Here is a 23,378-nt window from a genome sequence, read left to right as displayed (position 1 = left end):
ACTTTTCATTGTTATCTTCTCCCCATTTCCTGCTGAGGAGGGGGAGTGAGAAAGCAGCTTGGTGGGCACCTGTCGGCCAGCCAACGTCAACCCGCTACAACATAACTACATGTTCTCTGTGTCCTAGATATGAATGTTGGAAATAGAGGTAGTGGAGATTTCTTTTACCTAACAATACAGTCTGAATATTGTCATTGAACATAATGCTAGACCTGCCTCCTCGCAGGTCTAGCATCACATTTACTGGTAAGAGCAGGTGATCATGTTTCTATTTTGACTCTACTGCAAACCAGATGAGAAGCATGGGACATTTTCAGAGACATGATGCCTTCCTAACTTAAAGCTGCACGATTTACAGACAAGAGCTGGCTTGCAGCAGGCTGGCTTGCAGCTAAGACTGAATGTATCTAGGCATGAAGACATAAAAAAAAAAAAAAAAATCTTTATTGACTCCCCTTCATCAGGCAATGAAAAATATGATCCTTTGCAGGTCATAGAATCATAGAATCACAGAATCATTTAGGTTGGAAAAGACCTTTAAGATCATCAAGTCCAACCATTAACCTAGCACTGCCAAGTCCACCACTAAACCATGTCCCTAAGCACCACATCTACACGTCCTTTAAATACCTCCAGGGATGGGGACTCAGCCACTTCCCTGGGCAGCCTGTTCCAGTGCTTGAATACCCTTTTGGTGAAGAAGTTTTTCCCAGTATCCAATCTAAACCTCTCCTGGCGCAACTTAAGGCCATTTGCTCTTATCCTATCACTTGCTACTTGGGAGAAGAGACCAACCCCCACCTCACTACAACCTCCTTTCAGGTAGTTGTAGAGAGCGACAAGGTCTCCCCTTAGCCTCCTTTACTCCCAGCTAAACAAGCCCAGTTCCCTTAGCCAGTCCTCATAAGACTTGTGCTCTAGACCCAATGACACATCTTAACATGGTGCTAACATTTCTGTAAGGTTTTAAGGGATAAGTCTCAAGGCAGTGATGATTCACTCCAAATTGTTATTCTTAAGGGTGGCTGGGACTTTTCTGACTAAATGAAGATTCATCGAGACCTCAATGCACTGTCAGAAATCTACCCATCTCTCTGCCTGTCTGCCCGGCAGGCTGCTGAAGAATCCAAAACTTCAGCATCAAGGGCAGTTGTATCATGTTGATGGGGGTCAGAAGTCTAAAAGCCTGGGGAAGAATAGCTACACTGCAATAATCAGGCTCTGGAGTCCTGCCTGAATTTCCAAGGAAAACATCTTGTTTGAATTTCTTTCTTACAAGAACATTTTTAAAATTTATTTTTAAATCACAATGTTTAGAACATAGGAAGTAGTAAATTTGAAACTCTACAAATGTACACTATTATGTTTTGTAGTGCTAAGTGCTAGAAAGTATAAGCCTAGGAAAGAAATTCAATCCATTTCTCCTGAGTTTACAAAAAAAATTCTTAAAACGCTGAATCTCATTCACTTCTCTTCCAAAGTACCTACCACAGCAGAGGCCCCTATAACAACTTATTCAATTAAAGACTACCACATGCATAATGCAGCATCGGACAGATTAACCAAGATGCAAAAGACAAGTTTTTGTTCTAGTTTCAACTATATGCTTCTATGCCATTCTCTTTTCAGCCTTAGTACTCCTGATATGTTTTTATTCCTTTTAATTATGTTCAAAAAAACCTAAACAGAGAAGACATAATCTACCAGGAATGATATGCAGACATACAATAATATACATATACATATATAAATAGGTATAGCTTATACTTCCTTAGGACAGGGAGACTTCTCAAGATTCCTTCCAGCCTCATTTTCTATCATAAATATAAACAGACAATGATTATTTTCTTCACTTGTTTTCTTCATGCTAAGACTTACTCTATATTGTTCTGTACTTTTTGATAATGAAATCTGATTGGTTATAATTGGCTAAATGACAATCAGACCATCATTTCAAATGCAGTGGTTATTAAGAATTCAGTTCTATGATCATCATAATAAAAACAAGGTAATATGTCTAAGAACCTGAACAGCACGCGGAAAAAACAACCTTAAGTATAATGACAATGTTACAAAGTCTTTAAAAAAATCCCAAAGCCTTTTGTACTGTGGAAAGCAAGTAAGAAATTACTTTCCTTAGTGTACAATGACAAATACTTATGAACTATTCTGCAAACACCAGAGTGTTTATTAACATGAATGTTTAAAAGGTACTTTTAAAATGAAAACATTACGTTTGCCTGCAAACTATACCCTTTTTTAGCCCAACGTGTTGTTTCATAATGTGCTGGTTTTGGGTGGGATAGAGTTAATTTTATTCACAGTAGCTAGTATGGGGCTACGTTTTAGATTTGTGCTGAAAACAGTGTTGATAATACAGGGATGTTTTAGTTACTGCTGAGCAGTGCTTACACAGAGTCAAGGCCTTTTCTGCTTCTCACAGCACCCCATCAGTGAGTAGGCTGAGGTTGCACAAGAAGCTGGGAGGGGACACAGCTGGGACAGCTGACCCCAGCTGACAAAAGGGATATTCCATACCATATGACATCATGCTCAGCAATAAAAGCTGGGGGAAGAAGAAGGAAGGGGGGGATGTTCAGAGTGATGGTGTTTGTCTTCCCAAGTAACTGCTATGCGTGATGGAGCCCTGCTTTCCTGGAGGTGGCTGAACACCTGCCTGCCTATGGGAAGTAGTGAATGAATTCCTTGGTTTGCTTTGCTTGCATGTGCAGCTCTTGCTTTACCTATTAAACTGTCTTTATCTCAACCCATGAGTTTTCTCACTTTTATTCTTCTGATTCTCTCCCCCATTCTACTGTGGGGGGAGTGAGTGAGTGTCTGTGTGGTGCTTAGTTGCTGACTGGGTTTAAACCATGACAGATAACATGATTCCAGCATGTAAGAATGCATTAAAAAACAATCCTGGAAAGCTTTTAGTTTCTGCATTATATAAAATATGCAGCAATTTGAATAAGCAGGTTTTTTTCAAGAGGAAGAAGGCATGTATTTACTCCTGCCTCAGAACATAGTTCCTCTCTTCTCAGGTAGTGTGGAAAGCCAACTGTGTAATTTCCCTGATGAATGCCAAGGTATGGCCACAGAATACAAGTATCTAGCTAGATCAGAAATAAGTGGATGAAGAGGAAGAAAGGAATTTTTTTCTATTTTGCATATTTTTGTTAATATTTCACATTTCTTACTGGTAATAGCAATTGCAAATCCATACTACAACCTCACACATGGATATTTCAGTGAAAGCAGATTCTATATTCATACATATATCTATAGTAGAGTTTAATATGGAGAGAAGTTCTCTATCTGAGATTCTTTTCCAGGCTTTGTCACATTCATCTGCCTTTTAGTTAGTGAAGTTGCATTTCCATTCCCTCTTCTGCAAACTGCCAATAACAACTCAAAATATGAGGCAATTTTATGCATAAAACTCATCAAGATTCTCAGATGGTTTTCAGTAATACTTTTATTATTGTGCATGAATGCCTTTTGGCAGTGTAGAATAGGCCAATATTTTAAAAGCAAGGTGTAGGACATTGTAGGATAAATAGCATGAAGACATGTTAAAATACATAGTGCCTTATTGCCTTACCTTCTTGATAAAATGTGTTCACATGTTAAGAAGTAGATTTGGACTTTCATACTTATAATATGCTTAAAAACTATTCTAAATGTCATTGAAATTCATTTATGCCATGAATTATACAAAGGATAAAACAGTATCTGCATACCTTTGTTTCATAGGACTAGCAGTTATTTATGACACAGTACATTTATCAAATCCAATAAGTATCTCAAAATGGGATCAGGAAGAAATCTTGCTATATATAGAAGCACAAATTATTAATAAATTTAGATTTCAGTTTAAACAGCCAGAAGCTAAGAAAAACTTTTTTTTCTTTTCTTGTAAGCCAAATGTTAGACCATGTTTTTAGACTGCATTTTTATGGTCTTGTGCCATCACACTAATACAGACCTTGTTCTGGTATAAAACATGGAGGCTGCAGATATGGCAAAGTTCATCAGATGTTTAGCAACTTATAAAAAAAACAAAACAAAACAAAACAAAACAAAACAAAACAAAACAAAACAAAACAAAACAAAACAAGAAGTGAGCAACTATGAAACTTTCTATTAAAGTCCAAGAAACAATTCCATACCTCCATATGCCAACATCCTGGACTTCACCATCACTAACCTACCCCTGCTCTGTGCTTACTGGGAAAAGTAACTGTATGCTGAATGTCTAGGGCAGAGGCTTTGAGATTCACGTATTTCTCTTAGTCTCTCTAAAATAAAAATTCAGCTGACCTTGCACCATCTACCAGATGAAGCTGAAATCTGCTTGTCTTCTTCTGTTTGTCTTCTGAAGTTGCTCAGCTTCTGCAGGCAGGAAGATTTTTTTCTACTCTTTTACTCCTACACACACTCTAAAATAGATGATTCACTATTATCTTAACTATCTTCTTTGACTTCTGTTTCTATGGGAACAGTTTATATTTCATATAAATTTCAATGCCTTTGAGTATAACTGTGATAAGGAAAGCACATACAGTGTCTGCACTTCAATATATTTGTCCAGGAAGAAAGAATAATACAGAACTTCTCTACTTATCTAGATACACTATGTTAAACATTAATAAAGATTGTCCAGACAAGTTTACTGTACGTGAACAGCAAGGGCAACTGAATGCTTATCATACCTGCAATATACACAACTATGTAATGAAACTTTAGGGAAAGAGAAAAATTTTTGGCCTCACAATGTTTTGATCTTCAAAGCCTTAAATTTAGGGTTTCCCATATTGCAGTCCCAGAGCAAGTTTACCTTTTTCAATTTTCGCATTTAGAAATCTTACAGCTTTCCTACTCATTTTGTCAAAGCCCCCGTGCATGCTCCTGCTAGGCTGGAAGTTAACCTTGTTTCCTTGCTGTCCCCCATTTGTCCTACAAACTGAGAATGCATCAGCGTTCTCAGCTCAGGAACCTGCCTGGGAGAAATGCTGAGGGGATAATGACCATTTTGTGTGTCTACTGTTTTCAAATTTAGCAGCTGGCAGTTATACTAAAAAAAACCCATGAGTTTGTCTTCCCAAAATATTTTAAGTGCTAATTAATTTTAGAAGTAAGTTTGCACGCAATTAATAACCTAAAAGTGGCTGAAAAGGATGGAAAGTATTAGAGTAATACCTGTTCCATCAATGGTTACGTCCTGAAGATGGGGTAATGTTTTCTGCATTCCTTTCATTTGCTAGTTATACATATTACCAATGTGTGTCAGAAAATTGTAACAATGTAGTTCAGACAGGTAACCACAGAAAAATGAAGACCAACAGAAAGGCAACCAACTATGAGACACGAGAGCAAAAATCCAAATATTTCTAATTTGTAAATGCTAAAGTCAGAATAAAGATGCATATTTTTAGGCAAACATGAAAAAATTAGGAAATAAAAGTCATTATTAATGAAAAGGGAACTATTTTTCCAAAGCAAAAGAATATACATCCTAAATATTAATTATCAAATATAACACTTATAATGATGATTCAGACTGAACTTTGCCCTGAAAGTGGACAGCGTTTCAAATATTATGATCAAAAAGGGAGAATGTAAGAATCTCAAAGCCTCAATGTTTCACTAGAATTTGAATCCAAAATCTCCAGGCTTCTTAGCTGTCAAGGGATATAGTGATATGAATTACATCTAATATTCCACTGACATCTGTCAAACTCTTCAAGCACAGAATATTTTTGCTTGTGAAAACTATCAAGGAGAAAAACCCCAGCTCATAATCAGTAGTAATTTGGCAATAGCCCAAAAGCTTTTTCAGTACAAAAATGAACTGAATTTGTGCCTTTTTAAATGATAGCAATGATATATTTTTTTTAAAGAAAAGAAAGCAACACCAACAAATGGTGAAAACAGGTTTAAAAGAAAAATATATACAGAACTAAAAAAAACACGTTGCTGAACACATTGCCACTTGACACCAACAGTTTTTCATTTTCAACAAAGTAAAACTTTTTTTTGCAGAGTTATAACAAGACTTACTTATCACAGTTTGACTGCACTCAGAAAAAGTTGAAAGCAAAAGAATGTAGAAGAAAAGGTCTGTTTATGTTACAGATGTATAAAAGAGTTTTATCAAGGTAACCATCACAGCAGCAAGACATTTAAGAAATTAAAATGATGGATTGGGCCAAAACAACTACAAGAATATTAATATCAGTTAAGCTATATCAGTATAGTGTAATGATGGATAAACCCCTAAAACTCAAGTTTCAAATAGGGTAGCTGATTGACTTTTTACAGCACCCCAATTCTATTTTCCCCAGGACTTGAATAATGGGAGTTTTATGGGAATGGCAAAGTATAACCTATTAAAAATAATTAAGATGTTTCTTGATTGCAATGACTCTAGAACTGCAGTTCATGCATGCCTGGGAAGAAATAAACCCCTTCAATTCATCTACTTCTATACAGAATGGGGCATTGTACTGAAGAGAAGCCAGACAAATATCAGTATCTTGGGGGATGTCTGCATTTGTTTCACAGTTGCAGTTTTAAGATTTCTCTGTCATTTTGTCCCTTTTCTCATGTAACATCTCATTCTATACTCAAATCACTGAAAGCACATATCAGCCCTAAATAATTTTGTCTCTTTTGTCTCTGCATCCATATTATTGGCACCCCCCCCCCCAATTTTATTTTATCAGTAGATTTACAAATTCATCAATTTTCTTCATATTCTGTCATTTAAAACCCAAAATAAATTTTACACAAACCTGTGCTGGTGGGTCCACTGAGCCCAAAAGAGCCAGGGACTTGTATCACTTAATAATTTGCTGGCATCACTAAAGGAAAAATCATGCTCCCATACGGTCTGTCACTGATCTAGTGCAACCCACAAACTTCATTCCTTGAACGCTAGCTATTATTCAGGCACAATCCTCATCATGCTAGCAACTTCCATAATAGCACCATAAACTTCTAGCTTTAATCAGTATTGATGTCCACCAAATTCATTTTTCTGCTGGTTCTGCATAGCCACCATATCATATCTACAATTTTAGAGAGAGTTTAGAGGGCATTTCAGAATGTCTGTCTCAGTGCAGACACTTGGGTTACTGCCATAGTATGGATATTAGGCTTGCAGGAAGAAGAGCTTCTCAATAGATACATGTGTATGAGCATAGCTCAGACAGCTCTGAGCATAGCCACTTTCAATGCTTTGTCAGCAGTCCTGGCTAACCAGGGAGATGCCAGTTGACTGAAGGTTAGCAAATGTGACAGCCATCTACAAGAAGGGCTGGAAGGAGGATCTGGGGAACTACAGGCCTGTGAGTCTGACCTTGGTACCAGGGAAGGTTATGGAGCAGATCCTCTTGAGTGCCATCACATGGCCCGTACAGGACAACCAGGGGATCAGGCCCAGTTAGCATGGGTTTAGGAAAGGCAGGTCCTGCTTGAGTAACCTGATCTCCTTCTATGACAAGGTGACCTGCTTAGTGGATGAGGGAAAGGTTGTGGATATTATCTACCAGGACTTTAGTAAAGCCTTTGACACCGTTTCCCACAGCATTCTCCTGGAGAAACTAGCTGCTTATGGCTTGGACGAGTATACTCTTCACTGGGTAAAAAAATGGATCAATGGGCTGAGGTCAGTTGTCTGAGGTTCAACAAGGAGAAGTGCCGGGTCCTGCACTTGGGTCACAACAACCCCATGCAACGCTACAGGCTTGGGGAAGAGTAGCTGGAGAGCTGCCTGGCAGAAAAGGACCTGGGGGTGTTGGTCAACAGCCAGCTGAATATGAGCCGGGAATGTGCCCAGGTGGCCAAGAAGGCCGATAGCATCCTGGCTTGTATCAGAAATAGGGTGGCCAGGAGGACTAGGGAAGTGATCGTCCCCCTGTACTCAGCACTGGTAAGGCCGCACCTTGAATACTGTGTTCAGTTTTGGGCCCCTCACTCCAAGAAGGACATCAAGGTGCTGGAGTATGTCCAAAGGGCAACGAAGTTGGTGAAGGGTCTAGAGCACAAGTCTTATGAGGACTGGCTAAGGGAACTGGGCTTGTTTAGCCGGGAGTAAAGGAGGCTAAGGGGAGACCTTGTCGCTCTCTACAACTACCTGAAAGGAGGTTGTAGTGAGGTGGGGGTTGGTCTCTTCTCCCAAGTAGCAAGTGATAGGATAAGAGCAAATGGCCTTAAGTTGCGCCAGGAGAGGTTTAGATTGGATACTGGGAAAAACTTCTTCACCAAAAGGGTATTCAAGCACTGGAACAGGCTGCCCAGGGAAGTGGCTGAGTCCCCATCCCTGGAGGTATTTAAAGGACGTGTAGATGTGGTGCTTAGGGACATGGTTTAGTGGTGGACTTGGCAGTGCTAGGTTAATGGTTGGACTTGATGATCTTAAAGGTCTTTTCCAACCTAAATGATTCTGTGATTCTATGACTCTATAGCTATATCTACACAAAACGGCACACTCACGTGGAAAAAACAACAACAACAAAACAAACAAACAAAAAACCAACCAAACAAACTCCATCCCAACAACTTTTTTAAAAAAAGTATTAGGGAAAGACAGCACCTCAAACCCAGTTGTTAGCATCCAGAGTTAAAAGAATTTCTCCATTTGCGTGATAATACACTGTGGAGTGTAGAAAAAAAACACGTGGGAATGGGGAACGATTTCTATGAGGAAATTTCTGTGTGGAACCTCACTGCTTTAACTCCTAGAGATTTTCCTCTAAATTTTCAGTCTGTGTTGCTCCTGCTATTTGAATAGCTGTAGCAACATAGGCTGGTACTGGGCATATATTCTGTATTTGTTCTTGTGATAAGGGTCACTTTATATCTTAAAAAAACTTTCCTTTTTTTCTCCTTGGTGTATTTAAAAGACAACAGTAATATCTTTCTAACCTTTATTATGCTGGAGTAAATGTGTTTAATTCCCCCAAACTGCCTCATTTTTCTTCACAGTAGTCTGTCCTTCCATTTAACCTGCTTATACATTTGGCAACATTTTTAATTTTATCTGAAGTCTCAATGTGTTAGCAATCTGAGAGTTTTGCATTTCCCTGTTTCTAAAGCAACATAGAATTTCATGATTCTTGATAAAAAAAATTTTACGTTTGGCAACATTTTTAATTTTATCTCAAGTCTCAATGTGTTAGCAATCTGAGAGTTTTGCATTTCCCTGTTTCTAAAGCAACATAGAATTTCATGATTCTTGATAAAAAAAATTTTATTAAAATTTTCTTAATGGCAATAACTTTCACATGATTTTCAGGGAGGCTTGAAACTGAGACCTTAGCATGTTCCTTGCTAAGGTGGCAGCAATTTCCTGTGGTCTGGAGAAGAATTTCCACTCTAAAGAGCCTGTCTTAAGTTCACTGAGTTATAGACTACTTTTCATGTTATTTAATCAGCCATGACTTCTCATTAGTTTACTTCCACTGAAACAATTCTGATGGTAACTGAGACAATTTTAAAATGTTGCTTGCTGCTCACCAAAGTCACAAGTCTCTGCCCACTAGAACAGATGTCAGAAAGAGATATAGCAACAGCAAGCAGCTTCCTTCTCTCCCTGAATAAGGATAATTCTTCTTTAAGACTTGTTACCCCATGCATTTAGTCAGGGAACTGTAATATCTGAGACTGGTTTGCTCTTCAAAATATTTCAGTAGAGCTTCAGAATTGAACAGATTTCTTCAGCTGTTGTAGACATTGGGAGCACTGGTGGTAGTGATGGGAACAGACAGATGATAACAAAAGCATATGGAGGATTTTTGTTTGTTTTTCTACAAAATGTTTTCATTTAGCAAATGAAGATTACCAAAAATTAGATGCTCCTCAGATGACTAATTTGCTGATATCCTAATGGAAATATGGGAGCTACAGCCCGTCCAGAGCTCAAGCTTGCCAGTAGCTACCTTGAAGACAATAAGCAAGCTGAAGCCCTAGAAGCCACGGGAGCTTAGGAAAAAACCATAGGCTCCCAGCCAGCACACCCAGTGGGCTAGTATCACAGCTCTCAGGCTTTCTGGGGAGGACCAAAGTGTGCTATATCTTTAGAGACCTATTTTAAAACAGAATAGCATTTTACTGTGCTTAATTCCATAATTAAGAAAGCTAAGTACCAGAAAAATGTGCTACTTTTCGTCACATGGACTTTTAGACTTCACAGAGAAAAAGATATCAGCTCATACTATCAAACCCAAAATTATAAGGTTATTTTAAAACATTTCCTGATACAACTCTGACAAAAACCCTACCTCACATTGTTCAGTCCCCATGTAAAACCAACTCAGCTTTGCCCATTACTTCCTCCTCCTTTGCAAGAAATTATTGACTCTATGCTCAGCACAACCTTTTGCAATGGGTTCAGCATTACTGTCCTTCAATCTGCCCCTGGAGGTCAAGATGACAGGAAACAAAGTATCTGCTTCTCTATATTTAGAGACTCCATGGTAGAAAAATGTTCCTATCATGAAACTTTGGGCTCCTAAACAATTCAAGAAGGTCAAGAAGCTATGATTCTAGAAGATGATTTTTGACTGAGTCAAAACCACTTGAGTGGTTCTTTTCCACTGAAGCCATGGGAAAGAAGAGGTATTTGTAGAGTAAAGGTATTATTGTGCTAACCAAAGAAGTGGCCTGATTTGCCAAAATAAACGCCATTGTGTGTACACCACTGTACACCATGAGGTTGTTAAAAAAAAAACCACTGTCACTAAATATTTTTTTAGAGATCTGAGAAAAAGAAGAAAACATTTTAAATAACAAGCAGTGCTCTAAATATTCCTTACACTTTGATAAGTTTCATAAAGGAAAGCAAAGTACTTGGCACTTTTCATCAGCAGTAAAAATGGTAATAGTTCCTTCTGGGAAGACAGAACTCAGTTGTGGAAACGAGCTGTGAAAGAAATTTTTTTAAGCCATATCTTCCTAGTTCAGAACGCACAAAAGTTTTGGAGTTCAAGAGTCAGATTTTAATGAAACAAAGCAGTGTATCTATCTCATCGAATGGAGATGATGCAGTGTATACTGTTTAGATAGACTGAAGGCATGGAGAAAAGCAAACTGATTGAAACTCCACTATACCCACAGCTAAGAGTTGTAGTCTTTCAGAAACAGCAAGTTATCTGACACTTTTATAGCTCCATCTTCTCTGCATTCTCAGATCAGCTAGTTGTAGGGAGCAGTAAGATCCTCTGAAGTTGTTTCTTCTCCAGGCTGAACAGGCCCAGCTCTCAGTGTCTCTTCATACATCATGTGCTCCTGACCCTGACCTTTGGTGGTCCTCCTCTGGGTTCACTCCTGTATGTCAATATTCTCGTGCTGAGAGCACAAAACTGGACACGGTACTCCAGATGTGGTCTTTTAAGTGCTGAATAGAAGGGAAGGATCACTTCCCTGTACCTGCTGTCAACACTCTTACTAATGCAGTCCAGGATATGTTCAGCTTGTTGTCCACTAGGACCCCAGGCCCTTTTCTGCAGAGCTGCTTCCCAGACAGTTGGCCCCCAGCCTGACTTGTTGCCTGGGATTACTCCAACCCAGGGGCAAGACCTTTCATTTGCTCTTGCTGAACTTCAAAAGGTTTCTGCGGCCCATTTCTCCAGCCTGTCCAGGTCCCTCTGACAGCAGCCCTGCTTTCCTAGTTTGGTTCACCCTAATCTGGTGTCACCTGCAAACTTGCTGAGACTACTCTTCATCTCATCATCCAGGTTGTCAGTGAAGACATTGAACAGTATTGGTCCCAGCACTGATCCCTGAGGGACCCACTACCTACTGGCCACAAGCCTGAATTTGCACCATTAATCACAACTCTTCAAGCCCAGCCTATGTTCTATCCACTTTATAGTTCTGTTATTCATCCCATGTCCCACAAACTGGGGCTACGCAGGAGGCTATGGAAGGCTGTCAAAGACCGTTAAAATCTAGATATATAACAACCATTGTCTTTCCCTTTCCCACAGTGACAGACACCTTGTCATAGAAAGCATGATTTGCATATGGAAAATGTTTTAGCTACTCCCATTCACCTTGTTGTCCTTCATGTGCTTACACATGATTTACTTCAACAGTGTTCTCAGGGACTGAGCTGAGGCTGACTGGCCTATAGTTATCTGGATCCTCCTTCTTGTCATTCTTGATGATCTAGTTCCATGGACTTGTGTATGATATCCAGGTGATTTAAGTGATGCCTGACTCTGCCTTGCTCTACTGTGGGTAGTACTTCACTCCCACTGACTTCTAAGAGGCTCTGAGACCTCAAAGGCCTGAGGACAAGCCTTGTGAGTGAAATACAAGGTGTAAAAAAGGCATTGAGTACCTCAACCTTTCTCATGCCCCTTATCACTAGGTCCACTGCCCCATCGAGCAATGGGCCTATGCTCACTTAGCCTTCCTTTTGCTGTTGATGTACTTTAAGAAACCTTTTCTGTCCTTCACCTCCCTAGCTAGTTTCAGGTCCAGCTGAGCTGGAGCTTTCCTGGCTTCATTCCTATATACATGGACAATGCCTCTGTATCCTTCCCAAGTAGTCTGTCCCTGCTTCCATGGGCTTTCCTTTTTGTGTTTGAGCTGAATCAGGACCTCTACATTCATCCATACTGGTCTTCTGCAATGCTTGTCTTCTGAAGAATGGGATGGACAGTTCTTGTGCTCAGAGGATGCTGTCCTTGAAGATTAGCTAAGCTAGTTCTCCTGGGCCCCTTTGCCCTTCAAGGCAAGTATTCATAGGATCCTGCCAAGCACGTCCCTGAACAGAGCATCTCTGATCATCACATTATTGATCATCTATATCAAGAAATTGTCTTTGACCTGTTCCAGAAATCTGGATTGCTTGTGTTCAGCCATATTGACCTTCCAGTAGATATTGTTGTGGTTAAAGTCACCCAAGAGTACTAACACCTGGGACTGTGAGGCTTTTTCCACTTGCCTTAAGAATGCTTCATCTGCTTTCTCTTGATGAGAAGGTCTATAGCAGACACCTACTACAATATCACCTGTGTTGGTCTGTCCTTTGATCTCTGTCCACAAGCTCTCCACCAGTTCGTCACTTCACTCAAGGCTCCATCCATTCAAAACACACCTTTGCATAGAGCATAGCCTTAAGGTAGGGCATCTTATACCGACATCTTGTTAGGACCTTAAGGTACTTACACAACTGGGTTCAAGGTTAAGGAGTTGCATCGTGTTTGTTACAGAAGAAAGGGATGAGTAGGCCAGACATGCTGAACCTTCTCAGGTTTGCCCCTTCTTTGGTGAAAGAATCCTGAAGTTATGATTTGCTGTCATTCTTTTCAAATATACCTGCACCATAGTAATTCTAGGGAAGGAATAAGATGTTTTCATCAGAGAACCAGGGGAACGCATGTGTAGGCAAATGGAAAAGTTTCCATAGAACTGATTTCAGAGCTGTTGAAACATAATTAAAATGTTTTTATTCAATTATTAATCATATTATACAGTCATTATTAATTCTACACATTAGAAATTAAAATCTTCAATGTGAACTACTTATCCAATAATCTGTTAAACTGATCCTAGAAAGCCACAGATTTTCTATGTGTGTATTTTAAAATCTAAATTAATAAACAAACAAAACTCTGTCAATCCATCTTTTGTGATGGGATGGATATATTAATGTTTGCAATACTTGATCCAAAATCCACATAATTCATGACCTTACACACTTTTAACCTACCTCCTCACATATTTCTTGCATTTTGTTTCACTGTATTTAATTTAGAATGTACACCATGCAATGTTTATATGATAACATTAAGATATAATTTTAAAATGCACAGTTTCAAATAAGTCACTAAACAAATAGAAACTTTATCATTAAAATATTTCTCATTCTTTTTAAAAACATTTTTTCAGGTAAAATATACCCTAGGACACAGACATGTACAATTGCATTTTCAAACAAGAAAACAGTGCACTTTAATAGTGCAGTATTCAGTGTCTCACAAGTAACTACCTGTCCTTGTGTACCATGATGCTCCAGTCTGTTCTCACCTTAACCCATTCATTATACTATGTAGCTGTTCAAACCACAGACTGCTTGACATCCAGCTTTACAATATCCTGAGGTTTTAGCTGGTATTTAGCTCTTATTTGCAATGGCATGATAATTATTAGTTTAGTAAGTGCCTATAGCAAAACTTGGCAAAAAAAAGAATGTTTCACATCTTGATCTAATAACATCCCATAGGTATTTTTTATGCAGTTTTACAAGTTTAGCTGAAAATCTCCAGCCTTTAGACCATCTGTGTGCAGTCAAAGAAAAGTAATGGAAGAAAGAGCTCTTGTAACATCCCCAACACCTCCCAAAGTATATTAAAAAAACCGTGCCAAAACCCAAAAAACCTAAACCCAAAACTCTAAAGTTCTTGTTTACAACAAATTCCTTTAAGCTAAGGATTTCTATCTGATGTTTTAAGTTAATTCATCTGAGCAAGACTTTGATGTGTAACTTGATTTCTTCAAGCTAGAGGTGCAGTACCAATTGCTTACCTGACTCACACGCAAATGTCTTTGACGTCTCATCATGAAAGATAATTGCCACGGCATGCTTCTTTGTCTCTCGAGGCAATCTAGTTATGTTTTTGATATTGTGCAGCTCAGTTACCTTAAAATGAAGAAAACTATTTTAGGCCAGTGTATATATAGTACAAATAAAAATATTAACCATAACCTCTCAATTTTTACTATAATCTGTTTTCCCTCCTCAAGGCTATTTACAAGTTTTTTAATTGACAAAACCACATGAATAGAGTCTAAAGCTGCAACACTTTCTATAAAATGTAATGTATCAAAAAGTGAACAGTTAACTTCTCTAATAAAGTTGTACTTGGAAACATAGTTATTACAATGACATCAAGATAGTCTTATGATTATTCTATAATATATTTTTCAATTTCTATATTCGTACAACTTTGACCAGTTTCAGAATCCACATCAAATACATAACCTAATGTAGGAACAGCAGTGTCTTATTAGTTAAGGGAAGTAACTCAATTATCATGCCAGTTAGTATCACTACATTTGTAATGATAGATCCTCATCTGTCTTTAAGGTGTAATTGTCATCCTCATAAGAATCACAATTTTATTTTCCAAATATTAGAGAAGCTTATCAACAAAAAAATACTCTTGTAGCAAATTTACAGCATAAACAATTCAATCTATTTCCATTTTCCTTTGATCCAAGAAGATAACTGCAATTAACACAAATGGAAGAAAAATATATTATTACAACCAGAGCTGGTGGCACAGCCTATATCAAACTGCTTAACACTTCACATTATAAAATCTTTTTCTCAGTTTCTTGGAACTCTGGGCAAACTTTATCTGTTTATAGTCAGCTTTTCCGGGCAGGACATCTGCCTCAGGCAGAATTAATTTCTTAAAAATGTCATCCATATGAGTTTGGCTATCTATGACTAGGGAAAAAATGGACTGAATGTGGATGGATTTTTTTTGTTTTGTTTTGTAACTCTTACGCTCCCTGTGTACAGGTCTAGCATTCCCTTTCATATGCTGGAAAGAATGTTTTTTAAGAGACAGAGATTTTATATGGTGCAGTAAAAAAATGGAACATGTTGGGGCAAAGACATTGCAAAAAAGATTGAGAGCAGATGAGCAGTGAGAGCCATCAGGAAGTCAGGGAAAGAAACTGAGACAAAGCATGAAATGGAACGCGTAGGTGCTGATGACAAACCTGAGACCAGAACTGAAGAATGCTATGGGGTCTATCTTGACAGCCTTCAGCAAAACTCACTCCAGTTTGTCAATATCTTTGCTGTAACAGGTGGGCCAAAACTGGATGAAAAAAACCCCAGTGATTTTAACACAAGAAAATGAAACAGAAAGTGATGATTTTACGTGTATGCGCATTTGTGACTGAGCGCACCATTCAGAAAAAGCCTTAAATTTTGTTATGTTAAAAAGGAGAAATTTCCCTTTCTGGAATAGCAGGAAAGGAAATAGAAGTGCTTTGAATAGTGACAACAGGGCATATTAAGCCTTCTTCCAGTCTCAGATAGTACAGATCTATTATTTTCTTTAACATTTGAGTGTTATAGATTACTGAAAGATTCTGCAATGCTGATAAGTTTGATAATAGATCCAAAAAACCTGCATTCCTGGAATCAAAGCTACACAACTTTCACAGTAATTTTTGTTCGAAACATGACTACAGACAACTGGGGATGCATACCTAGCCACCTATAAAGATGATTTTATGGGTTCTCTTGTTGACCAGCACATTAAGCCTGTTTTATTTAATATATTGACAGAAGATTTTTTTTTTTATGCAAGATCATTCACACACTTAGGAATATTGTCAGCACAAAATGAACAAACAATAGAATTTTATTTTATTTGCTGATGAGAATTTCATGTCTGAAAGAGACAATGAAAACCGCACCGAATTCTGACGTACTGCTTTTCGGTACCCATATGAGAGATTTGGTTGAACTAAATGCAAGGCAAGTGAAGAAAAACAGTCTCCATGTAGGGGAAAAGGGGCTCTGTTTTAAACACATTTCAACTTTCTTTTGTCTCTAGAATCATACCGCCTCCCTAGACAGCACAGAACTTCTTATAACTCCAATGTGACAGGCAAAGAATTATGTTAATTGCCTCTTCCAAACTTCCTGACTTTTACTTTCTTTTTTTAAAGCACGTTTTTTTGAGCCATTCATAGTTTCGCACAGAAGTCACATTCCTCTTGTGTACATCTTTCCACAAAAATGGACATATTTCAAACTATCATGAGATATTGTGAGATACCTCTTTTCTTGTCAAAACCTTTAATGGTTTAACACGGGTAGCCAAAATATTTCTGCCAGGTTTTTTTTTTAAAAAAAGATAATTTAAAGAACAAATAATATCTTTCACCTTGAAATGCTTTGTTTTACAAGAACTGAAGGTTTTCCTGGAAATAATACCGTTTCAGTCATAATATTCTGAGGATAAAGGGAATTTCTACAGATGTTAGTTAGGAAAAATAATTTTACTGGACAAATTAACAGAAAAAGGAAAGAGAAAAAAAGTAACTGAGCTTTAGCACTCAGTCCCATCATTGTATCTGAGAAAGCAGCAAACTTCACAGCATCACAGAATGGTTGAGGTTGGAAGGGATCTCTGGAGGTCATCTGGTCCACCCCCCCCTGCTCAAGTAGGGTGACCTAGAACCAGTTGCCTGGGACCATGTCCAGATGGCTTTTGAATATCTCCAAGGTGGGTAACTCCACAGTTTCTCTGGGCAACCTGTGCAAGTGCTCAGTCACTTTCAGAAGGACCCTCCTCTGTTTCAGTGTTTGCCTATTGCCTCTGGTCCTGTCACTGGGCATCACTGAAAAAAGCCTGGGTCTGTCTTCTCTAAACCCTTCAGGCTCAGAGAATACACTCACTAATGCGTGTATAATGAATGAGCCTTCTCATCTCCAGACTAAACAGTCCCAGCTCTCTCAGCCTTTCCTTATAGGAGAGATCCTCTAGTGCCCTCATCATCTTCGCGACCCTTCACTGAACTCTTTTCAAGTATACCCATGTCTCTCCTGTACTGGGAGTGCAGAACTGGACACAGCACTCCAGGTGTGGCCACACCAGTGCTAAGTAGAGGGGAAGGATCACCTCCCTCGACCTGCTGGCAATGCTCTTTCTAATGCAGCCCAGGATACTATTAGCTTTCTTTTTGGCAAGAACACATTGCTGGCTCATGTACACCAAATCATATAGAAGTTGAAGAAGCAGTTCTAGTTTTATCTGTTGAGCAAGTCAACAGGTTGACAGAAAAAAATCCCCACCAGTTAACATCTCAGAAATCTGAGCTGATGCTAACAACAAGAGAGGCCATATTCTCAAATAAACCCCTCATTATTTCTATTGGATATGTAATTTTTAATATCAGAGATATGAATTTTTGCTTCTATGTTCATCTATTGAAATTGTACTGCATGTTTCCCTCCGCAATCAGAGCAGAAAGATAGAGGCAAGGTAATAATACTGTGAAAGTCTATTCTCCCACTGCTGGAGAGAATTGAAGTTAATCAAATTCTGAATCCTGGGTTTAATGCCAATGAAACATGAGTCATTTCTCTACTCACTGAACATTTGCAATTAAAAAATAAACACCTGAGAGTTTATATTTTGTATGAAGGAAAAACAAACTTTGCCTTGGTAACCAGACTGCTTTATCTCAGTGATTTTTAAAAGTGTGGTTTAAATTTTTATCTATTATTTTTTATAAATAAATAACCAAAGAAACAATACTTTTTAAAGGGGAAAAAAAAGACTGAAAAGACAAAAAAAATCCTAAAAAAGTCATTACTTTTTTGAAATAATTTAAACAACCTCTTTACAAACTTTAAGAAGGTTTCAAAAGACTAATCAAATTGAAAATTTATCAAAAAGAAAAAGCCCCTTTTTATGAGTAGTGTATTAGGCAAATCTACTTTTTTAAACAAGGAATGTTATACCAATATTTTCTCCCTGTGGTATCATAACAGACTTGTTGACAAAATAGTTTAGTTCATTGAAAACATTGCTGTTCTTCAGAATAACAAAATAGTATTTCTGAACTACCTAGACCAGTGATAATCCTGTACTAGTAAGAAGAAAAGAATAAAGGGAAAATTTAATGTTCTATTACACATGTAAGAGTCTAACCTAGACTTTCCACAAAAAAAGATGGAAATATTCCCATTATGGGATTATACTTTGCCTAAAACTTTGGTAATATTAAAAACAACCCAAGCCATCAACAACTTTGAAAATCAGTTTTCTTATTTCCCTCTATTTGTATCTCCTTAGAACAAAATGAGCTTCAACAACAAATAAAATCCCTAATATTACCTCTTCAGTGAGTAATCTTGCAAATATTTCTTGCCTACCCTTATCCTTTATGATTTCTTCCAGTAGGCTAAATAGATCCTTTTGTATTAAGCTATGATTATGTAGTTTACAACTTTTCACTAACATTAGTATGTTAACTTAGACTTTCTTTTCTCTACTAGACTTCGGTGCTATTATTTAGTGCAGTACTCCATATGGTGCTCAGTGTGGTACATGTTAGGGACTCTTAGCACCTGGCCGATTTCTCAGTTCTCCTACTCCTCATCAGTAATTCCTGCCTCATATGTCCATCACTCAGCAGCCCACGCATACATTTCCTTGCTTTTTTTTCTACTTGGTTTCTTGATCTTTTCCCGTATCAGTCTCTAAAATGATTTTTCTTGTTTCTAGAATGACAATGAACACTGGTTGCAGAAAAGATGTGGTATAGTTACTTAACTTGTATGTAACAAAATTTTCTTTGCCAAGCTTTTTTTATTCCACTTTTTTTTTTTCATATATAAAAGTTTTTTTTCTTTCTTGGGGGGTTTTGAAACAGGTATATCAGAGACATCCAATTCCTTTACTTCTGGTTAATATTTGATGAAAAGACATAACCCTGAAGGGCTACAAGGTAGCAGAATTTCTAGGACTGGTAAAGGCAGCAGCTCAGTCCTGCAAAATTAAGCTAGGCTAGGCTTGCACCAGGGTCTCAAGGTTACCCATCAGTGTTGAATTTTTGCAACTTGCTTCTGCTCACAGTCAGGAATTTGGATCACCTCAGAGATTCCACATCAGCACAGCTAATCACCAGTACAGCCTCAGGAAATGCACTTGATCTGCACACAGTTCTTTTGGGTGAGTCTCAGATTGTTTACCAAAATGCAAAACTTCTTTACAGAGGAACATCAAGCACTGAACAAGAGTGCAAAAGAGCCTATAGTTAGTTTTCTGCCACGATTTCTCATATCTCTAGAGCACTTAAGAATCATCCACATTGCTTCACTTCACATCCTCATTGTTTTTATCTTGCCCTGCACATAGGCCCAAAACTTACATGTGTTTTGTGTTGGTATAGCATCTCATCTAAAAAGGGCACCACTTTCAGAGCTTCTACTTGCTTCCTTTAAGTAAATGTTATATAGAAATAATAAGATCAATAATCACCAAAAGCTTGTAAATGCTGTCTAGCCACATCTGGGTGGATCAATTATAAAAAAGGAAAAAAAATAAAATAAAAACAAGGCAAACAAAAAGCTGCCTACTGCTCTATATTATGACTGTACTAAAAAGGTTTCTATCTTTTTATTTTTTTATTTTTTTCCAAAAGAAAATAAATATATAAATGACATATACAGCAAGGCATTAACCTTAAGAGCAAGAGGAAAAGTTGGAAAAGACTCCTCTGAAGGAACCAACAGTCAACAAACCTCATGTTATGTGGTCAAAAAGATAAGAGAATCAGAGGAAGAAGAGAGTTTATGCCCTCACTTAGAAAAAAAAAAAATTAAAAAATCTTAGTTTCCTTGAAGATTTTCCCTGTCCTATGTCTTATGATAACCATTTGTACCTTGAGAGGTTCACAGGAACTTGAAGTCACCTCTCTACATGAAGATCCTAAATTTGATGCTAATATCAAATTGCTTCCATTCCCTGCTCTCTGTCAGAATGCCCCAGCATTGCCAGATGCCAGGGGACTGAGTTACAAGAAAAACTAAAGGATTGGTCTATATTAGTTTTTATGCATTTCTGTGCCAACAGACTTGGAAAAGAACTGAAAAACATCCTGATAGATTTTAGAAGTCTAACTCCACTTCTCCCTAGCTAAAATAACTGCCATCTGATTTCAGTAAAGTCATACTATGGATTCCTAGTAAATAATTCAAGTGCAGGAAAAGAATTAATATAAGATAGTCCACAGTGGCAGGTAGAAATAGCCTAAATCCAAGCAAAATACACAGGCATAGGACGATGATTAAGCAAATTATTCAGGATTGTTATATGGAAACTTTGAACTGCAGATTGATTCACTGAAGCAGACAGTTACCTCTGGCTAGCCAGAAGAGATCAGATAATAGATTGCTAGTAACAAACTTCTGGTCTCTCTAAAAGTGCTTTAGCCCTTACCTGTGTTGACATGACATTTCAGAACTCGCCCACTCTCCCAGTCTGAGCGCTGGCTATAACAACTCATCCATGTCAAGAGCTTATTTTTACATGGGAAAAACACCCGCATTATTTCTGTCTGGGAGTCTATGACCCATGTTACAGCAATCCATAGTCTTCTTTCTGAAAGTGCATTTGTTACCCAAGTAAATTACAGGAAATAATTACAAGAGAACATTTCCATTATGTTAGCAAAATATTTGATATGACAAAACAGCCACTGTCAATGCAACTTAAATAGGATACCTTCCCTTTAAAATTTTTGGGGTTTTTGTTGGTTTTTCCTTTCTTTTTGGCATCTTAATTGTATTGTTAGACGTGAAAGGCTATTAAATTACAAAATAAGCTTAATTTAAGTAAAGGGTGAGATTAACTGGGATTTGTTTCTTCCTTAATGGTCAACATAATTTTACATTTTTCTGATTACTTTCTTTGGAACTACGTTTAGTTCTCTCAGAGAGGAAGGATTTTAGGAAAAATTCAATATACTTTCTCTTGAATCCATTATATTTCATCACTAACCTACACTGGACATTTATTTGTTTGCTTATTGTACTAAAAATCTGTTCTAGTCAGGTAGCTGAACATCTAGGATCTGCATTATCCACTTTTGTGTTACATGGAAACGTAAAGACTATATGTATATGACACATCTAGGGCTCTGATGCTCAAATTGTACAGTTAAATAGATTGAATAACTCTTCCACAGTTATAGAAATACTACTTCCAAATCACATATTACATCTACATCACCACAAAGAATATAATTCCACAGTAAGTAGGAAAGGAGGTTCAGAAAAGATGAAAAACACAAAAATCATGCATAAAATCTAAAACATGTGCCTCCCATATGAAATTGGGAGGGAAATGATTCTGTGATTCCATCTACTGAATGTTATTTCCATTTTGCAGAGTCCTGGAAATTGCTTGGGCAGAGAAAAAGGTCTGAATTTACATAAATGGATTTCTGTTTTGCAACGTGCACTACCTTCCTGTCATTTAATTTCTATCTAGCAAAAATAGAAGCAGAAGAGCACGCTACAAAATGTAGTTGTTCATCCTCTTATTTCTTAATAATGGTCCACATGCCATCTGTTGTGTAATACCACTCAAGCAGTAATGCAACAGAGCAAATGCAAACACAGTGGCAAGGAGCAGGGACTCTAGTGAGTGATACCCAGACAGTAGAGAGCTACCTCAAACAAGAAACAGCATGATAACAATAAGAGAATGATATAAGAAGCAAGAGCTATGTTAACTATCATAGCCAGAAAAGGGCAAAGGAGGCACCAATATGCTAACATTACTCTGAATGCTGCTGCCAGTCTGCAAAAGGAGAAAAGGACATGCTGGCCCATTGCAGATGAAAGGACTACAGAGGGGAGTATCTCAAAGAAACAAAACATCGCCCTTCAGCTCATTTTTCAGTCATCCTATCTGCAGTTAGCAGCAGCTCCTTTTACATAGTTAAATCCAATTGCCACAGAGTAGAAGTTTTGTTGCAGCTTCAGACAGAGCTGGACATGATTTTGGCTCTTAAAAAAAGACAGTGTGCTGCCTGAAAAGCATAAGACCTTTGGGACTGCGGAAATGGCTGCATTAAGAGAAGCACAGCCAGTACATCAAAGGAAGTGACTTTTCTTCTTTACTCAGCACTCATTAGATCACATTTACAATACTGTGTCCAGTTTTGGGACCCTAATGCAATTGATAAACCAGAGTGTTTATCAGTTACCCTCAGCAGAGGGTCCCCAGGACAGCCAGAGCTGGACCACCTGCCCTGTGGGGAGAGGTTGAGGGATGGTGGCTGCTCCAGTATGCAACATGGACAGCTTCGGGGGCACCTAACAGCAGCCCCCAAGTGCCTGCAGGGAGGTTATCAATGAGACAGAGACAGGCTTTTCACAGCTGTGCCTGGTGGGAGGAAAAAGGACAATGGGCATAAACTGAGATGAGATGTTCAGGCTGCATATGAGAAGCAATGTTTCCACCATGAAGACAGCCCAGCAGTGGGACAGGCTGCCCAGAGAGGCTCTGTGGTCTCCGTCCCTGGAGGTTTTCAAGACCCACCTGGACAAAGCCCTGAGCTAGCTTTGTCTGACCTCAGAGCTTGCTTTACTGTGAGCAGGAGTCAGACAAGAGACCTCCTGAGGTCCCTTCACATCTGAATTAAATTGTGAGTCTAAGGAAGGGATGCTAACAGATCTGTAGGGCTATTTGGACCTTGATGGGTTTGGGCAAACCCATATGGGATTAAGCATTCAGAGTATTTAAGATGAAACACATTTTCCTGACTTCAGCATATTCTGCACAAGAACAGCACATGACAATCAACAATAGGACTAA

At 38.2% G+C, this 23,378-nt stretch overlaps 1 protein-coding gene across 1 annotated transcript in view; it reads right to left on the bottom strand.

Annotated features, from left to right (window-relative positions):
* The window catches only part of DOK6 (docking protein 6), a 261,432-nt gene that overhangs the window by 119,300 nt on the left and 118,754 nt on the right, over positions 1-23,378 (bottom strand). The window contains exon 3 of the mRNA XM_087757545.1: positions 14,542-14,656. Within this exon, the coding sequence (XP_087613671.1) occupies positions 14,542-14,656 (115 nt within the window). The remainder of the gene's footprint in view (positions 1-14,541; positions 14,657-23,378) is intronic.

The sequence above is a fragment of the Nipponia nippon genome, unplaced genomic scaffold (genome assembly GCF_047370975.1).
Source record: "Nipponia nippon isolate SJK-2023a ecotype South Korea unplaced genomic scaffold, ASM4737097v1 scaffold_1, whole genome shotgun sequence".
Taxonomy (NCBI): Eukaryota; Metazoa; Chordata; class Aves; order Pelecaniformes; family Threskiornithidae; genus Nipponia; species Nipponia nippon.
Note: the sequence above shows the minus strand (reverse complement) of the source record. Positions and strands in the feature narration are given on the sequence as shown.